Source organism: Trichosurus vulpecula, chromosome X (genome assembly GCF_011100635.1).
Source record: "Trichosurus vulpecula isolate mTriVul1 chromosome X, mTriVul1.pri, whole genome shotgun sequence".
Classification (NCBI taxonomy): Eukaryota; Metazoa; Chordata; class Mammalia; order Diprotodontia; family Phalangeridae; genus Trichosurus; species Trichosurus vulpecula.
In genome coordinates, this window is record NC_050582.1 from 24,691,578 (window position 1) to 24,709,931 (window position 18,354).

Here is an 18,354-nt window from a genome sequence, read left to right on the forward strand (position 1 = left end):
ATATTGAATGCCTGCAATTTAACCTAGGTGTCTAGCTCATTTGTATATGGTTGTTTGCACGCTGTGTCCCTACTAGACTGTGAGCTTTTACTTTTTGTTATATCCCAGCACCCAGCACAGTGCCTGGCATACAGCAGACACCTAACAAATGCTTACTGACTGAGTGACTGTCCCCACTATCAGATGGCTAGATGTCCTCTCCTGGGAAGGCAAGGTGCTGCACTGGAAAGAACAGTGGACATGGATACAGAAGCCCAAATCCAAGTCCTGATGCTGCCACTTCACATCTGTGGGAACTTCGGTAGTTAATTTGACCTTTAGTATTTCTGATCATCCTTGACAAAAAAAGGAGGGAATTATTTTTTTTGTTTTTTAAAAAAAACCAAACAAGTAAAAAACAAACCATCGAAAAATCATTTCCTTGATTTTAAATGCAAAACGTGCTTGCTGATGAATTTTCTAGATTCCTTATTGCTTCACTCTTAATTTATGCATAACATAAGTAAATAAGGAAACTATAGCATGCCAATCAACTAAGAAATCCTCCTGTCATTTCTTCATGCTTAAGGAAAATACTTCCTTATTTTTTTAACTGCTTGAGTGTTTTAAACTTGGCCAACTCAGAGATGTTAGCAGTGAGGGCCTCCTTCAACCTATGCAGAGCACAACCCCAAACTTAGAACTTAAGAGATGGTCTGTGACAGGGGTGGGGAACCTGCGGCAGGTGAGTTCACTTGTGGCCCTCTAGGTCCTCAAGTGCGGCCCTTTGACTGAATCCAAACTTCACAGAACAAATTCCCTTAATAAAAGGATTTGTTCTGTGAAGTTTGGACTCAGTCAAAAGGCCACACCCAAGGACCTAGAAGGCCATGTGTGGCCTCAAGGCTGCAGGTTCTTCACCCATGGTCTGTGAGAATCTCGGTGGCAGAAAAATGCATCACAGGTAGTCACTTGCTACTGAGTTTCTCAGGACTCAGTCAAGGATGGAATTAAGAGAAGAGATACAGGACCTGGAAATGGAGTCTTCCCAGCTCAGCAAAATGTGTCGGAGTGTGTACAGTATTAGACTGGCGCGGCCTTTGCAAACTTAGGGTCACCTCCATACCACACTACAATGAGGTCCCAATCAGAGGAGGACTTCAGTGAACATAAGTCAACTCATCCAATTGGCTTTTCCCCCTAAGATCTAAAGTGGAGCCTAATATGCCTGATGCCCCACTGTCCCCAAGGAGGAAATGCACATCTAACTATGACTTTCACATTAGAAAAGCTGCCCTTTAAGCTTTCAACATTGAAGCAGCCTAAGCTTGTGCCTCTGCCCCAAGGTCCAGGAGAGACTCGCAGGTGTCAATGCTAGGCCCAGAATGAATAGGAAGATGAAGGTGAGGTGAGCAGCTTTTGTGAAGTTGTTCAAGGTGTATCTGTATATAGGTCTATATATACACGTATAGAGACACATGCATCCATAGTACAAATACAGACTATGTGTGTATTTAGGCATTAATGGTTTAATGTCAGCATGTCAAGGAGTCTCCAGTTGGGCATTCCAGGGATCTGTGTTTAACATTTTTATCAATAACTTAGATAATGGCATAGGCTTATTGAATTTGTAAAAACCAAGCTGGAAGGGAGAGCTAACACAATAGGTGACAGAGTGAAGAGCCCAAAGGCTCTTGGGGGACAAATGTAAAATCTTACACTTGATTACAAAAATCTAACTCAAGTACCACAAGGGGGTTAGATAGCACTTGTTCTGAAAAAGATCTAGGGGTCTTAGTGAACTGCAAGCCCAATGCAAATCAGCAGTGGGATGTGGCAGATAAAAACCCCCAGTACAATCTTGAGTCGCATTCCCTTTCTCCCAGGGATTGTTTTAGATGACCGAATAAAATAAAACCTGCCAGGATTTTGCTGAGGATTGTATGAGATTCCTCAGATGGTTTTAAGTTCATTCCTTTGACTATATCACATGAACTGCACAAAGTCCTAATTGTTAACCATATTTGATGCCCAACATATACATCTGTCTCTCCATGGTATCACAATGTGATTCTTAACCAATCCTATTCTTAACACACTCATTCAAAGTAAGAGTTTATATGACACACCAACATTGTAAAAAAGGTAGCATGGCAGAGTGGAGAGAAAGAGAGATAGCCTTGAACTCAGAAAGATTTGGGTTCAAGTCCTGCCTCTGATACACCCTGGATGTCACTGGGCAAGTCACATAACCTCCAAGTGCTCTCGGCAATTCTCTACAACCTAAGATGCAGAGGGCAGCTAGGTGGTACAGTGGATAGAGTGTCAGCTCTGAAGTCAGGAAGACTCATCTTCCTGAGTTCAAATTGGCCTCAGACACTTACTTCACAGTGTGACCCTGGGCAAGTCACTTCACCTTGTTTGCCTTAGTTTCCTCATCTGTAAAATGAGCTGGAGAAGGACATGCCAAACCATTCCAGGATCTTTGCTAAGAAAACCCAAATAAAGTCACAGAGTCGGACATAACTGAAATGACTCAACAATCTAAGATGCAGAGAAAGTACCAACATGCACTGATACGGGAAGTTTCCTTATTAGGAGTTCCTTACACCAATAGCATCACAGGTCCAATCCCTGTCCTTATTAACATTCTGCTCTGAGGGTTTCAAATACATTGAAAATTGAAACATGAAAAAAATAAAAAAAATTTTAAAAAGGGGCAGCGAGGTGGTGCAGTGAGTACTGGCCCTGGAGTCAGGAGGACCTGAGTTCAAATCCGGCCTCAGACACTTGACACACTTACTAGCTGTGTGACCCTGGGCAAGTCACTTAACCTCAATTGTCCTGCCTTCCCCCCTCCAAAAAGAAAAGAAGAAGAAAATTGAAACATGATCAAGGAAACAGTCACATTGAAGAGATATTTACCTCATCCTTGTGAGTCCATTTAAACACTGTCAATGAAGCATATTAAATTTATTTCCAACTGGGCAAGATTCAAAACTGTCATAAGGGAGAATCCCACAAAAAGGACTTCATAAATGAAAAGTCAAACTTCTGGAAATGAACATGAGTCAGGAATTTGGCCCTTTGCCTGAATCATCTTTGATGAACATATAAAAAATAAGATTGAAGGCTCTGCATGTCATCAATTGGGTTTGCATCATATGTCGTCAAGGTGATGGTTTTAACTGGTTCCAGAAATGCAAATTATATGGAAGGCATGTGGATTGGTCAGCAAACATCTTACAATTAAGACCTGTTTTTAACTGTTGAGATAAAGTACAACTACATTAGAAATGTAAGGCCTACATGGTGGCCATGTTAAGGTCACTTGGGAAAGACCTGCAGCAGAAGGGATCTTTGAGGTGAGTCTTGAAGGAAGCCAGGGAGACTAAGAGGCCAAGGTGAGGGGACAGAGCTCCCGGGCACAGGAGACAGTCAGTGCAAAGGCATGGACAATGGATCTGCAGCTCTGTGGTTGAGGGACAATGAGCAGGCCAGTATAGCTGGATCACAGGGTGTGTGGAGAGGCTCAGAATGTAAGAGCAACGAAAAGGGAGGAAGGGTCCAGGTTATGAAGAGCTTTCAATGTCCAACAGGGGACTTCCTGTTAGGTCCTAAAGCTAACAGGGAGCGAATGGAGCTTATGGCAGGGGTAGGGACGGGGACTGGAATGGTCAGACCTTAGCAGCTAAGTGGAGGATGAAGTGGGGGGAATCTTGTTCAAGGCAGGGAGACCAATTCGAAAGCTACTGCAACATTCCAGGTGAGAGAAGATGAGGGCCTGATATAGGGTTATGGCTGTATGAGAAGAAGGAAGGGTTATATATGAGGGATGTTTTGAAGGCAGAAATGACAAGATTTGTTACCAAATTGCCTTGGGAGGGTGAGATCACTAAATGAGATAGCATAGAGGGGGAAGAAAATGCAGCCCAGGACATGGGCGGTACCCATGCTTAGTGAGTGTTATATGGAAAAGAATCAGGAGAGAGAGCAGTGCCACAAAACCCAGAGATGAGAGAGGATCCACAAGAATGTGACCAGCAGCATCAAGTGCTACTGAGGGGTCAAGAAGGAGGAGGAAGGCGAGAGAAGGCCATGAGGTCAGACAGTTAGGAGGTCACTGGCAAATTTGGAGAAAGCAGTTTCACTCGAAAGCCACACTGCAGAGGGTTTACAAGAGAGTGAGTGGAGAAGAATGAAAGGAACTGAGCACAGACTGTTTTCTCCAGGAGTTTAGCCAGTAAGGGGAGGAGAGAGGATGAAAGCTAATGGGGAGAGATAGTAGAAACAAATGAGGATTTTTTTTTTTACAGATGAAGGAGACATGGATGTGTTTGTAGGCAGCAGGGAAAGGGCAAATATACAGGGAGGAATTGAATAGCTAGCATTTATACAGAGTTTTAAGTTTTGCAAAGCACAAATATTACCTCATTTTATCTTCACAACAACCCTGGGAGGTAGATGCTATTATATATTCGCACTTAACAGATGAGGAAACTGAGACAGATAAACATTAAATGACTTAGCAGGGTCACACAGCTAATAAGAGTCTGAGGTCACATTTGAACTCAAGTCTTTCTGGCTTAGATTCCTGACTCCAGCAATATAAGAGTATGGGGAACATAGTGAGGACAATCAGGCACAGAAAATGGAAGGGGATAGGATCAAGGCTGCATATAGAGAGCTCGGCCTTGGCAAGTACCTGACGTGTCACCTCCACCACGCCTGAAGTGAGCACTTCCCTCCTTCACCTCTGCCTCTTATTTTCCCAGGCTGCCTTCAAGACTTCACTAAACTCTCACCTTCTGCAAGAGACCTTTCCTTTTCCAACCAGTTACTAGTTAGTTCCTTCCCCTCAAAGCTTATCTTATGTCTACTCTGTATATATCTTATATGTACCTAGTTATCTAGATGTTGTCTTCCTCCCATTAGAATATGAGCTCCTTGAGAGCAGGGCCTGTTTTTGCTGGGTTTTGTATTCCTGATAATTAGCATTATGCCTGGCATGCACTAAATGCTTCATAAATGCTTGTTGAATGACTCTCCATCAGAGGCAGAGTGAATGAGGAGATAATAAGGGAAGATCCTAGGATGATGGGAGAGGAAAAGGAGGGGAGGGTCTTGGCAAATGGCCTCAGTTTTTGTGGTGACATTATAAGGTGAGTTCTTCAGCTGAGAGGGGATGGAGGGGTACTACTGTGGAGGCTTAAGGGGAGACAAAAAGGTTTGGAACGACTGCCTTGATGTGGTGAGGATCCAGTTGAGAATAGGTATCATGAATTGGTAGCGGACCCAGTCAGCATCATTTCATGATTTCCTCCAGCTCTATTCAGCAGCATGTGAATCGGAGCAAAGGAGGCAAATGGTGCGAGTTATCCAAGGCTGGAATCTGGCAAGGCATGATCATTCACAGGAAAAGGGGGCAAGGGATTTAAGAGTACAGTACAGAATTGAGGTGGTTCTTCAAGGGGTGGATATAGGGAAGGGAGGAGAAAGTAGCCGGGACAAGGGTGGTGGCCTGGGAAAAAAGTGAGGGGGAGAGGGAATGAAACTCATGAGGGCAGAGAACAGGATTAGTAGTTCTAAGGCATAGAGAGAGAAGAAATGATAAAACATTATGATCAGATAAAGGAATTTTGAAGTTTGTGACCATAGAAGTAGAACACCTATAAGTGATGGCAAGATGAAGATGAGGATGACGATGATGATGACAACTAACGTGTATGTGAAAGAAAGTACAGTCGGTAGTGGAAAGGGTGGAGAGAAGCAATGTTGTCAGGCAGAAGCCAGAAGATGAAAGGAATGAGAAAGGAAGGGGTTCAAGATAAAAGGAAATTTGTTAATTATGGAGCAGGCATTTCAAGGGTCACAGTAGAAAGGGCTGAGACAAAGGTATGGTAGGGTTAAGGTAAATGAGAAGGGGAGCAGGGGATGGGGAATATGGTATGTTTATCATATACAGAATCACTGAACTGGAGAGAGTATAAAAGTGTATGACTGGTAACCAAAGAGGAGTAATTCTAGGCAGTCTCAGTAGTTAGAAATATGTCTGTGAAGGAGGAATGTGATTAGAGTGGTTGGGATCCCTCCTTCAAATGCACCACCTGATGACAGGTGGTGGGTGAGGTTGTGTCCTGTGAGGTTCCAGGAAGCCCTGCTGATAGCAGGCAGGAACAGGAGGTGGTGTGGGAGCTGGAGCAGGGCAAGGTGTGGGAGCTGGAGCAGCAGATAGTGGTAATTTAGAGTCATTCAGTACTTACCTCAATTAGATCTGGGCTTCTTAGATCATGGAAATAAAGTCCTAGTTATGTCCACTTTCTAGCAGGTCAAAGGATCTCAAAGAAAGACTATCATATCATTTTCTAATTTTATCTTTTCTTTGAGTCTAAGACTACCATGATAATTAAATTCTAGTTACATCACTTCAAACTTAGCTTCCTGATTTCCACCGACACTTAGCAAAACAAACAACAGTGCTACATTCTTTTATAGGATTAGTTCATTGCAATTACAGACACAATTACTGAAATGTACTTAAATTCTGGAATCGAAAATGGGAAAAAACATGGTATTTCACCCCATCTGTTCCAATCTTGCCTATTCATTCTCTCTGTAAACTCATGAAAGTCCTAAAGCATTAAGCTGCCTTATTCCACCATAGGGAGGATAGCTGACTTCCTATCCTATCAAAATTCCATCAAGAGCTTTTTGAAATGGTTAATAATTTCTCAAAACTCTGGTTGCTACATACTAAGTGGTGGCACAGTAGATTTGGAGTCAGGAAGGCTTCAGTTAAAATCCACCCTGGGACATGTGACAGTGGGCAAAATCACCAATGTCAGCCTCAGTTTCCTTATCTACGAAATGGGGATAATGATAGCACCTACCTCACAGTGTTGGTGTGAAGACCAAATGAAATAGTACTTTTTAAATCCTTAAAGCATTATATACATGCTATTATTATTAATAAACCACATGTTGCATTCTCAAAAATTATAATCTCTAAAGTCCTTCCTAGCAATAAATACCATGATGCTATCAGCTGACTGCAATTAGACTTAAAGAACTCTAAAAAGTGATCAAAATATTTATAACAATATTACTACATTGATGTTCTGAAGGTAATCACATGCGTTATACTGCCCAGAGGACAGGAACCATGATCTGAAAAGTACCCAACATCCTGTGGCCACAATACATGCGTGTAATGCATTGATCCAGACTTACAATTTCACTTAAACACTTAAATTTGCTTAAATGAGTGAATGCTAATACTAATTAGCATATCATTTGCATGTTTCCTATATGTCAAAACAGACCAAGAGTGGACCTATAGAGATCCTGTCAGGGCAGGGGCCAGAAGGAAGGAAAAGTAGGAAAAGCAAGGCAGGAAGTAATAAGAAGTGTTCTTTTTCCTTTTCATTCTTAACTATCGAGTTGCCAAACTTAGAAAGTACAGCACTGTGTATCTCTCACTGTTTTAGAATACAGATACACATATTTGCATACATACATATATGTTATGTGTAACATATGTATATATCTATACATATGCAAGTGAGTGTGCGTGGGTATGTACACACACACATAATTTACTATTGATCACATAAAGTGTTTTCAGATTACAGAGTTAATTCCATTTCTTGGTAAATTAACTAAAATCAAATGGCATTGGTCTGACCTCAAACGGTTCTTTGCAAAGCAGTGGTGAATCCTGGGAAGATCTTGAAGAAACAGTACTGACATCTATGAGTGAGATTGGTAGGCTTTTTTTGAAAACCATACAGGAACACGTGTGTAAATATCAAAGAAGAATTCAGCCCTGTAATTATGAGTATAAATGCTGTCAGAAAAAAAGATTTCCACTTGAAGTTGCTCCCTAGGCAGGGGAGCCATGTTTTCTACAGATTATTTGGTTCTCAGTAAATAAGATACACATTTATTTGGAGAAAAATCCAAGTGTATGGGTTTCTAGACGGTAAAATAGTCTTATTGTAATTATCAAAGGTTCTACTGCCAGGAGGAAAGCTATATAGCTACATAATTAGTGGGATTCAGCTTCCACTCTGGCACACACATAGTACCAATCATTTTAGATCAAAGAAAGATTTAAATGGTTTCATTTAAAGATTTTTTAAAATCAAGTTCAGGTGTCATACTTACTACTCCTTAAAAATTAAACCACTCATATTAAAAGAAAAAAATTAAGTACTGTAGAATAAAAATCTGTTTCTTGCTAGTCTTTTTTCCAAGCCAACAAGATGAAAAATACCACTTGTTTTCTTGATGGATGGTTCCAATTAGTCAAAGAATTGCAAATGTTATGAAGTAAAAAATGATTATTCTGGAGATCAAGTCAAACCATAAAATGTGCCTAAAAAATAAATAAAATCGGCACCTGTCGATTCTGGCTTTCCAATTTGGCTTTCTCCCCAAAACGAATCAGAGACAACTGCATCTGGGGGACTGAAAGTGGATGCCTACTAGACCAAGACCTATGCCACAGCAGGTGGCAAATAGAAAGAAACACTAGCTTTGGAAGAATTTGAGAAAGGTAAATTAAGAGAGAAACACCAAATAGGGGTCCATGAAATTTAACCAGATGCCAAAGGGGCAGAAAACATTTGGAAACTATTATTGTACTTCTCTTTCTCCCTAAAAACTTCCGTAGCTATAGCCATGAGCACAAACTTGTGACTGGTTGGAGTCTGTTCTTTTCCTCACACAAGTTAAGTGAAATCGATTGAAAACTTATTTCCAACCCCAATGGACATGAGATTGAAATATGGAACTTCACCAATAGAATTTTATTAGGAGAAAGGGCAGGGAAAGGAAAGTACATCAACTGAACTGCCTACATTTCAATACCGCTTCCACATACATAGAGCTCTCTAGGCCCTTTTATCTCAAGATTTAAGTGTTTCCTTAAATTGAAACAACACAACAGCTGAGGTAACCAGATCTTTTCCCAATGACTAAAATTGAAGGCTATTTTCTCAAGTTCTTGTGAAAAGTCACAAGCCAAACTAGGGGCAAATTCTTCTGGACAATTTTGTATTCCACTGCAAAGCCACCTTCACTAGGACTGTTACTGTGAGAAAGCAAAAGGCAAGCTAAGTAAAACCCCAAGCAAGAACTTCTTAGAACTGAAGGTTACATGACCCGGAAAACACACCAAGGTCGCTAATTCCAATTTAATTGACCCTGTACACATCTTAACTAAATGAACTTTTGATGTTAGAGAGGACTCTTTTAGATTCCTGATCATAAGGGCCTTATTAGTCTGGACATAATGCTCTATAGAACATCTGAGTATATCTCCCTTGTAGTTGGGAGGGAAAAATTATATTGAATATAGATGTCAAACACAATACACATTAGAATGTGATAGGTAGACAAGAGTACAAAGTATTGCTGGGAAATCTAATGATGGAGCAGTCACTTTTACTGGAGGTAATTCTGGAATCAATTCTGGAATTGCTACAAACTGATTAAATTCTTCACCAGCACTCAGACAAAACATGTTTTACTTTCTCTCCTCTTCCCATGACAAATGATCTAAAAAAGCCAAATTCCAAACAACGCTTGTGAGCAGCCTAAAGAAAAGCCACCAGTGGGGGGCGGAGCCAAGATGGCAGCTGGAAAGCAGGGACTAGCGTGAGCTCCCTGCCGAGTCCCCCCAAAAACCTATAAAAAATGGCTCTGAACTAATTCTAGAACTGCAGAACCCACAAAACAGCAGAGGGAAGCAGGGCTCCAGCCCAGGACAGCCTGGATGGTCTCTGGGTGAGGTCTATCCCACATGGAGCTGGGAGCTGGGAGCAGAGCAGAGCCCAGTGTGAGCGGCGCGGACCAACCAGACCAGGAACCAGGTGGAGTTGGGCCCTAGCGCCCTGAATCAGTGAGCTGCAGCAGTTACCAGACTTCTCAACCCACAAACACCAAAGACAGCAGAGAAGGTTAGTGGGAAAAGCTGCAGGAGTGGAAGGAGTTCCAGGTTCGGCCACCACCCCGGGGGAAGTGGAGGTGGGGCAGCTACAGCTGCAGGTGCTTCCAGCCCCAGGCCCACCTGGTGGGAGGAATTAAGTGGTGGATCAGAGCAGGAGTGCACAGCCTGCTGAAGATCTAAGCCTAGTCCAGGTTGGGGGTTCTTGGGGAAGGAGGAGTTCTGGTGTGGCAGAGCTGGCACATCCCCCCCAAACGTGGAACATAGAACTCTTTAGTCTACAAACAGTCATACCCCGCTGAAAAACTCAAGGGTCAAGTTAGTTGGTTGGGAATATGGCCAGGCAGTGAAAACACACCCAGATTCAGACTCAGACTTTGGAATCTTTCTTTGGTGACAAAAAAGACCAAAACATACAGACAGAAGAAGTTAACAAAGTCAAAGAGCCTACAACAAAAGCCTCCAAGAAAAACATGAACTGGTCTCAGGCCATGGAAGAGCTCAAAAAGGATTTGGAAAAGCAAGTTAGAGAAGTAGAGGAAAAATTGGGATGAGAAATGAGAATGATGCAAGAAAACCATGAAAAACAAGTCAATGACTTGCTAAAGGAGACCCAAAAAAATACTGAAAAATACACTGAAGAAAACAACACCTTAAAAAATAGACTAACTCAAATGGCAAAAGCCCTCCAAAAAGCCAATGAGGAGAAGAATGCCTTGAAAGGCAGAATTAGCCAAATGGAAAAGGAGGTCAAACGGACCACTGAAGAAAATACTACCTTAAAAATTAGATTGGAGCAAGTGGAAGCTAGTGACTTTATGAGAAATCAAGATATTATGAAACAGAACCAAAGGAAAGAAAAAATGGAAGACAATGTGAAATATCTCATTGGAAAAACCACTGACCTGGAAAATAGATCCAGGAGAGATAATTTAAAACTTATTGGACTACCTGAAAGCCATGATCAAAAAAAGAGCCTAGATATCATCTTTCAAGAAATTATCAAGGAGAACTGCCCTGATATTCTAGAGCCACAGGGCAAAATAGAAATTGAAAGAATCCATCGATTGCCTCCTCAAATAGATCCCAAAAAGAAATCTCCTAGGAATATTGTCGCCAAATTTCAGAGCTCCCAGATCAAGGAGAAAATACTGCAAGCAGCCAGAAAGAAACAATTTGAGTATTGTGGAAACACAATCAGAATAACCAAAGATCTGGCAGCTTCTACATTAAGAGCTCAAAGGGCTTGGAATACGATATTCCAGAGGTCAATGGAGCTAGGATTAAAACCTAGAATCACCTACCCAGCAAAACTGAGTATCATGCTCCAAGGCAAAATATGGATTTTCAATAAAATAGAGGACTTTCAAGCTTTCTCAGTGAAAAGACCAGAGCTGAACAGAAATTTGACTTTCAAACACAAGAATCAAGAGAAGCATGAAAAGGTAATCAAGAAAAAGAACAAGAAAAAGAAATTGCAAGGGACTTACTAAAGTTGAATTGTTTTGTTTACATTCCTACATGGAAAGATGATGTGTATGTATGTGTATGTGTATTAGGGTAGCTGAAGGGAATATGCATATATATATATATATATATATATATGTTTATGTATATATATATATAAGTGAATGTGTATGTATGTATATATGTATGCGTGTGTATATGTATATATATATATATATATATATATATATATATATATATATATAGAGAGAGAGAGAGAGAGAGAGAGAGAGAGAGAGAGGGAGGGCACAGGGTAAGTTGAAGATGAAGGGAAGATATCTAAAAGAAATAAAATCAAATTAAGGGATGAGAGAGGAATATATTGAGAGAGGGAGATAGGGAGAGATAGAATGGGGTGGATTACCTCGCATAAAGGTGGCAAGAGGAAGCAGTTCTGTGGGAGGAGGGGAGAGGGCAGGTGAGGGGGGAATGAGTGAATCTTGCTCTCATCAGATTTGGCCTGAGGAGGGAATACCATACATACTCAATTGGGTATCTTACCCCACAGGAAAGAAGAGGGAAGAAGATAAAAAAAGGGGGGGGATGATGGAGGAGAGGGCAGATGGGGGTGGAGGTAATCAAAAACAAACACTTTCGAAAGGGGACAGGGTCAAAGGAGAAAATTCAATAAAGGGGGATGGGTTGGGAAGGAGCAAAATATAGTTAGTCTTTCACAACATGAGTATTGTGGAAGGGTTATACATAATGATACACATGTGGCCTATGTTGAATTGCTTGACTTCTTAGGGAGGGTGGGAGGGAAGGGAAGAGGGGAGAGAATTTGGAACTCAAAGTTTTAAAAACAGATGTTAAAAAACCAAAAAAAAAAAAAAGTTTTTGCATGCAACTAGAAAATAAGATACACAGGCAATGGGGCATAGAAATTTATCTTGCCCTACAAGAAAGGAAGGGAAAAGGGGATGGAGGGGAGTGGGGTGACAGAAAGGAGGGCTGACTGGGGAACAGGGCAACCAGAATATACGCCATCTTGGAGTGGGGGGAAGGGTAGAAATGGGGAGAAAATTTATAATTCAAACTCTTGTGAAAATCAATGCTGAAAACTAAATATGTTAAATAAATAAATTTAAAAGTAAAAAAAAAAAATTAAAAAAAAAAGCCACCAAGTGCTGTAAGGTTCTTCTAATGGTTTTCAAACCTTTACTTAGGCATTAATAATAAGAACGACATTACTCAGATGAGGCTACCAAATGTGTGTCCTTTCCTGGAGCTACTGGGGATATGTTTAGGGAATGACTCATTAATCCCTGGCTCTGAAAAGACACCTTCAAAGTCACCAACTCATGGTAAACATATATAATAGCACACCTCCATGGGAGTCACATTACACCAGGTCCCCAAACTCTTTGTGAGAAAGAACTATTTTTAATTTTCCTGATGCCTTGAGATTATTGGGTGGGGAGGCAAGAACCTGGGGAGGCACTGAGGCACCCAGAGGGACTCTCTAAATAGACCAAGGGAGGGGTACTACTTGATATACTTCCTCCCTGATAGGAGTCTTGGCCGGAAGGGTGTGGTCAAGACCAAGCAATAGGTGACCTTGGAAGAATAGGATTATTTAAATGACTCTACAGCAACATACAAGCAAGCTTCCAGTTTGACTGGCAGATCCTGCTCTCCTGGCTGGGGACTGTAGAATTCAAGAATATATCACAGGAAGAAAGAATCTGGCCCCCTCTTCCAAGGGTCAGTCGAGCCATGTTCTAATTCAGCTGACAAATCAAAAATAAGGATGCACAATTATGCCGCACATTATCATTTTAAGAAACTCCAAACCAACCACCAGAAAAGTTAATATGGAGAGGTGGTAGCACATGGGGCTGGCTATTCATGAAGAGTTTATTATCACTAGATATCAATTGTACACCCACTGAGTGTACTGTAGTGTGCAAGCTTTAGGGAGGGAAACATGGTACAAAGGTGATTTAAGCCATTTGGAGACAGTATGGCGGAGTGGAAAGCGAGCCAGAGGATGTAGGTTTGAGACCTGCCTCTGCTACTTACTGCCTATGTGAGCTGAGGCAAGTCATCTCTCCTTTTTAGGGCTCAGTTTCCTCATTTGTGAAGTGAAGGCGTTGGAATAGATTATTTGGATCTAGAGATAGCATGGTACAGGGGGAAAGAGGGCTAGATTTAGAATTAGAGGCCCTGAGTTCGAATTCTGCCATCATTCACTACTTAACACCTCTGAGCCATGGGCTGCTCTTTGGTTGTACTAAATGTTCTCTAATGTCCCTTCCAGCTAGAAATCATGATTCTAGAATCCTATGAGCTCTGGAGTCCCATTGAGCTCTAAACTCCAGAATATGACTTTCTGGGAGAACATATGTTGCCACAACAGGCATATGGCCATAAATACACGTGGTATAAATGGGGATTTAAAAATAAGATGCAGACAAGGGTTTCTCAAACATGGAATGTGCAGCGTATTTCAAGGATGTTGTGGCAACCAGAGACACAGAGCTACAAATAGCCATTTGGTAACAGGAGACACATTTAAAACAAAATGTAGGGGGCTTTGGGGGAAGAGACAGGGCTAACAGATATGTAAACCACTGACTTACAAAGATACACCCAAATTCAAAGGTCTTTAATCAACACTGAAGATGGATAACATGGGACTGGTATAGTGGAAAGAGCCCTAAACTTGAAACCCCAGGGACTGAGTCTGAAGCACAGTTCTTCCATTTACTGCTTGTGTGACCTTGGGCAAATCATTTAATGTCAAGGGGCCTCAGTGTGCTCATCTATACAAAAAGGGGGCTCTATGAGGGGGCTCCAGCTCTGTGATCTGATGAAGGACCGGGTGTTTTTGAAAGGCGTATGGGACACTGCTTTGTAGGTCTTTGGATTCTGTTACCTTCTGATTTCGGGTAGTGTGCCAGGTGCTTCAGGGGGATTCAAGTAATCTATTTTAAATGCCTGCTACGTGCCTGGTACCGTGCTAGGAACTGGGGATACCAAGCCAGCAAAAACGAATCAGTCCCCACCCTCAAGGAGCTTACCTTCTGCTGGTGGAAAAGAATATGTCAGAGAAGTAGGACTAGGGAATTAGAGGTCGAAAGGACCTCAGAGGCCATCTGATCTAACCCCTTCATTTTACAGATAAGGAAATGAAAACCCAGAGATGTTCAATGTGACTACCAAGGGTCACTCAGGCATCATATTAAGTGTGAGATGTGGGATTTGAACTTAGATCTTTAGACTCCAAATACAGGACTCTTTGGACTATGTAGTATCATGGTGACTCCCATAATAGAGTAAATACAAAATAACTTGATGAGGAAGTGGGGATTCAGGAAAGGGAATAACTTAGATGTAGGTGAAAACAACAGGTAGAAGTAGGTGAGACAAAGAAAAGGAAAGAAGGAAAAGATGAAGAAGAAAGAAGAAATGAGAGAGGGGAGCACAAGTGTAAGAAGACAGCTGGGTAACAACAGCCAGAGAGAATGTTAGAGGATCAGAGATGATTTAATCCATCCCCTTCATTTTATAAAGGAAGAAACAGACCTAAGAGATGAAGGGTCTTGCCCACAGTCAGAGCAGAGTCATAGGCAAAGAAAGGATGGCTAAGTATACCACAGGAAATAAAAATCCAACTCTTAGGAAGAAGGAGAGGTGGGTAGAAATCACTTCTCTCAATTTCCTCCATTATCCACTTTGGGGAGGTTTGTTGTTGTTATTGAAAATGTCTAGCCAAACCGTGCTCCAACGTAGACTGAGGGGTAATAATCATGATAGCTAGCGCTTATGTAGCCCTTTGTGTACGTTACCATCAGTCCTGAGAGGTATCTCTATTCGACAGATTAGGAAACTGAGGCTGAGACAGGCAAAGTGACTTGCCCAAGGTCACATAGATCCTAAGTGTCTGAGACAGGATTTGAATTCATGTCTTCCTGACTCCAAGTTCAGCACTCTTAGTCACTGCACCATCTAACTACCTACATAACAATAATAGTTCACATTTAGATACTTCAGGTATACAAAGCACTTCCATAAAGATCAAAACAAATATTGGCAGATAATCAGTTTCCTCATCTTAGATGAGAGGAATAGACTAAATGACCTCCAAGATCCCCTTTCATCTCGTAGGTGGTTATGATCTCATCAGGAAGTTTTGAAAAATCCAAGGCCCTAACAGATTAAGAAAGGCATGTAGCCACAAGCAGACACGCGGTCTAGGAAGCCCACTGAACCCAATGAGGAAGTTCTTTCACTTCCACAATTAGTAATGCTGTAGAGCCTCTCCGCAAGAGAGAGAATCATCAACCCTATCTTACAGACAAAGAAACAGAAATTGGGGCAAAGAGGTTTGCCTAATATCATGCAGCAAGTTAGTAACACACCCGAAATCAGACCTCTCCAATGTCTATCCACCGAAGCACAGCAATAGGACTCTATTCAATGATGACAGACTGTGCCCTAGGAGGGTGAGTTGTGCGCATCCTAGAAGGGTGACATGTGGAGGAAACATCACCTGTGCTGGCAGTCAGCAGCCATATAAAAACGAAGCCACAATGAGCTCCCAGCTGTCAGGAGCAAACACACTCCAGTATGCCACACGCACATGAGGAACCCTAAATGACCACAGGACACCAAGATTAAGTTTTCAGAAAGCTCTAACAGCAGCCCGACCCGGACTTCTTCTTGATTATGAGGTCCATCTAGCATGCTACTTGACCATTAGTGGGCACCACATTAATGGTCTTTCTCCTACTGAGGATGAGCCTACACTAAACATATGCAATGGGCACCAGTAATTTTTCAGGATTTTTCATTGTTCCATTTTTTCAGCCTGGGGGAAATATTGGCTGCGATATTTAAGGGAACAAAACCCCAAAGCACAGACACATGACCCTTACCTCTTTTCTCTGATAAAGACTCTACTGATCCTGGATTCTACTGAATAACTATATTCCATGCTTTATTACTTCAAATTTTGGTTTTTTTCACAGTTACACTGACAATTTTAAGAGAAAAGATGAATTGGGTTGTGATATACTGTTCAGATGGAAGAAATGAGAGGCCAGATAAGGCCAGACAGGCTGCCAATGAGTGAGGAAGGGCCTCTGCCCATAGGTGGAAGCATCTGTGAACCATGTGACCCACACAAAACAATTACTGGAAAGGGGGGAAAGTATCACCATCTTTCACAATCAATGATCCTAATGATGCCATGTCTTCCATTTTCAGACACTTTAAAATTGAAAGGTAATCTCTTGACCACTTTGATTTCTGTTACTGAAGGAGAAATAAAGTTCCAGAGATGACCCACTTAACAGCACATTTAGGACTATGACATTCTTTGCTCCCAAATCTTCAACTCTCAAGTCTATTTCTGTTCTAGGTTTAAAAGTCATTTCATATCAGGTTTCTAGTCATCATAATTTGGCCTTGCCAAAGTCTGAGGCGGTTACTTACTTGAATATGGTGCACACCATTCTCCTTTCTAATCTGTTGCTCAATGGTCTGGACACAGGAATTGCATGTCATACCTTCCACTGCAATGGTGATAGAATTCACACCCATAACTGGATCCATTCTGCTTTTTTTCACATTCCTGTTTTTAAAAAAGGAAAAGATTTTAACTTAGCAGGGGAAATGAGTATTTTTCTTTCCCCATGGAACTGTATAAAGTAAATATAAATCGCTTTTTCAAAATCTGCCTACAACTGTCCTTCATCTTGGGTGAGAAAGTTAAAAGCTATTTCCAAGGCAAGACTGTGCCATATTTGAATGAATATAGCACTAAGAGAAAACTTAGGATATTTTTAAGAGGACAGAAAAAAAGTCTTTAGAGTTATTCCTGCTTATTCTCTCCTTCTTACCTGAATTTCTCACAGAAACTCATTCAGTTGATACTATCGCACCAAGTTGTTTTCGTCTTTGGAGTAATTTTCCTTCACCTACCAAATCGCAAAAATACAGTAATTTAATTCAACTCAACAAACATTTATCAAGTATTTAGGTGGGCTAGGCACTGACACAAAGATAAAATTTTAAACAGGCCACATCCCCATGGAGCTTACAATTTCAAAAGACAAGGGCAGAGGAGATAATATATCAGTAGGAGTAGAAGGGAAAGAAATGACAAAGAAGCATATTTCGACAGAGCTTTGTTTACATACCATTGTGCAACTGGTATGATCAGTCACACTGGAAGCAAGCCTAAGAAATGAGTCAGGAGAAATAATGGGCTTTTCCCAATGTATGTCTGTAGGCAACTTTGAGAAGAACCTTACATTACTCATGTTTGGGTCCCATGATTTTATGTAACTTTGAAGGTGCTAATTAAAGCAAATTTTTCTAGTTTATAAGAGAAGTTACATTAGGAAGAACAGGTTAGGTAGACACAGGGAAATGATGCAAGTACTTGGCAAAGACTTCAAGTTATATAGGGAATAATGAGCTTTGCAGAAGAGGGAGGGGAGGCATTTTGAGCTAAAAAAGGGAAAAAAGCAGGAAATAAACAAAGTCTTACTAAGATATTATCATAGCCAGCCTGAGACAGCAATAAAAGAAAAAGCCAGAATACAATGACTCAAGTTCAGCATTCACTGTTAGAATCGACTTGATTTGAATTAGAATCTGTATTCATGTGACCATAAGTAAACATTTGAGAAATGGAGACTGTCCCAATTAGAACTACCATATACCATCTCAACTCCAATGAAATCACTAAGGATGTTTTCTGACCATTTCTGAAGCAGATGCTCATTGGACTGATCTTCTGCTACCACATATAACAGGGTATCTAAATATTTTAGAGCCTTATTTTCACTCTCCTTGGTCAATCCAATCATCAACTTAAAAACAGGCAAGCTTTTCCAACAATCTACAGCTAACCCATGACCACTGCCATGCCCAAAGGCACACTTACCAGAGTGCTTTAGGCTCAGCAA

The 18,354-nt window shown here is 41.2% G+C and overlaps 1 protein-coding gene across 1 annotated transcript in view; it reads right to left on the reverse strand.

The window, feature by feature from the left end:
• The window catches only part of ATP7A (ATPase copper transporting alpha), a 63,487-nt gene extending 46,142 nt beyond the window's left edge, over nt 1-17,345 (reverse strand). Inside the window, exons 1-2 of the mRNA XM_036740328.1 lie at nt 17,281-17,345; nt 16,874-17,012 (exon numbers count right to left, since the gene is read on the reverse strand). Coding sequence (XP_036596223.1) covers nt 16,874-17,012; nt 17,281-17,303 — 162 coding nt within the window. The 5' untranslated portion in view covers nt 17,304-17,345. The remainder of the gene's footprint in view (nt 1-16,873; nt 17,013-17,280) is intronic.
• Nucleotides 17,346-18,354: the final 1,009 nt, after the last annotated feature.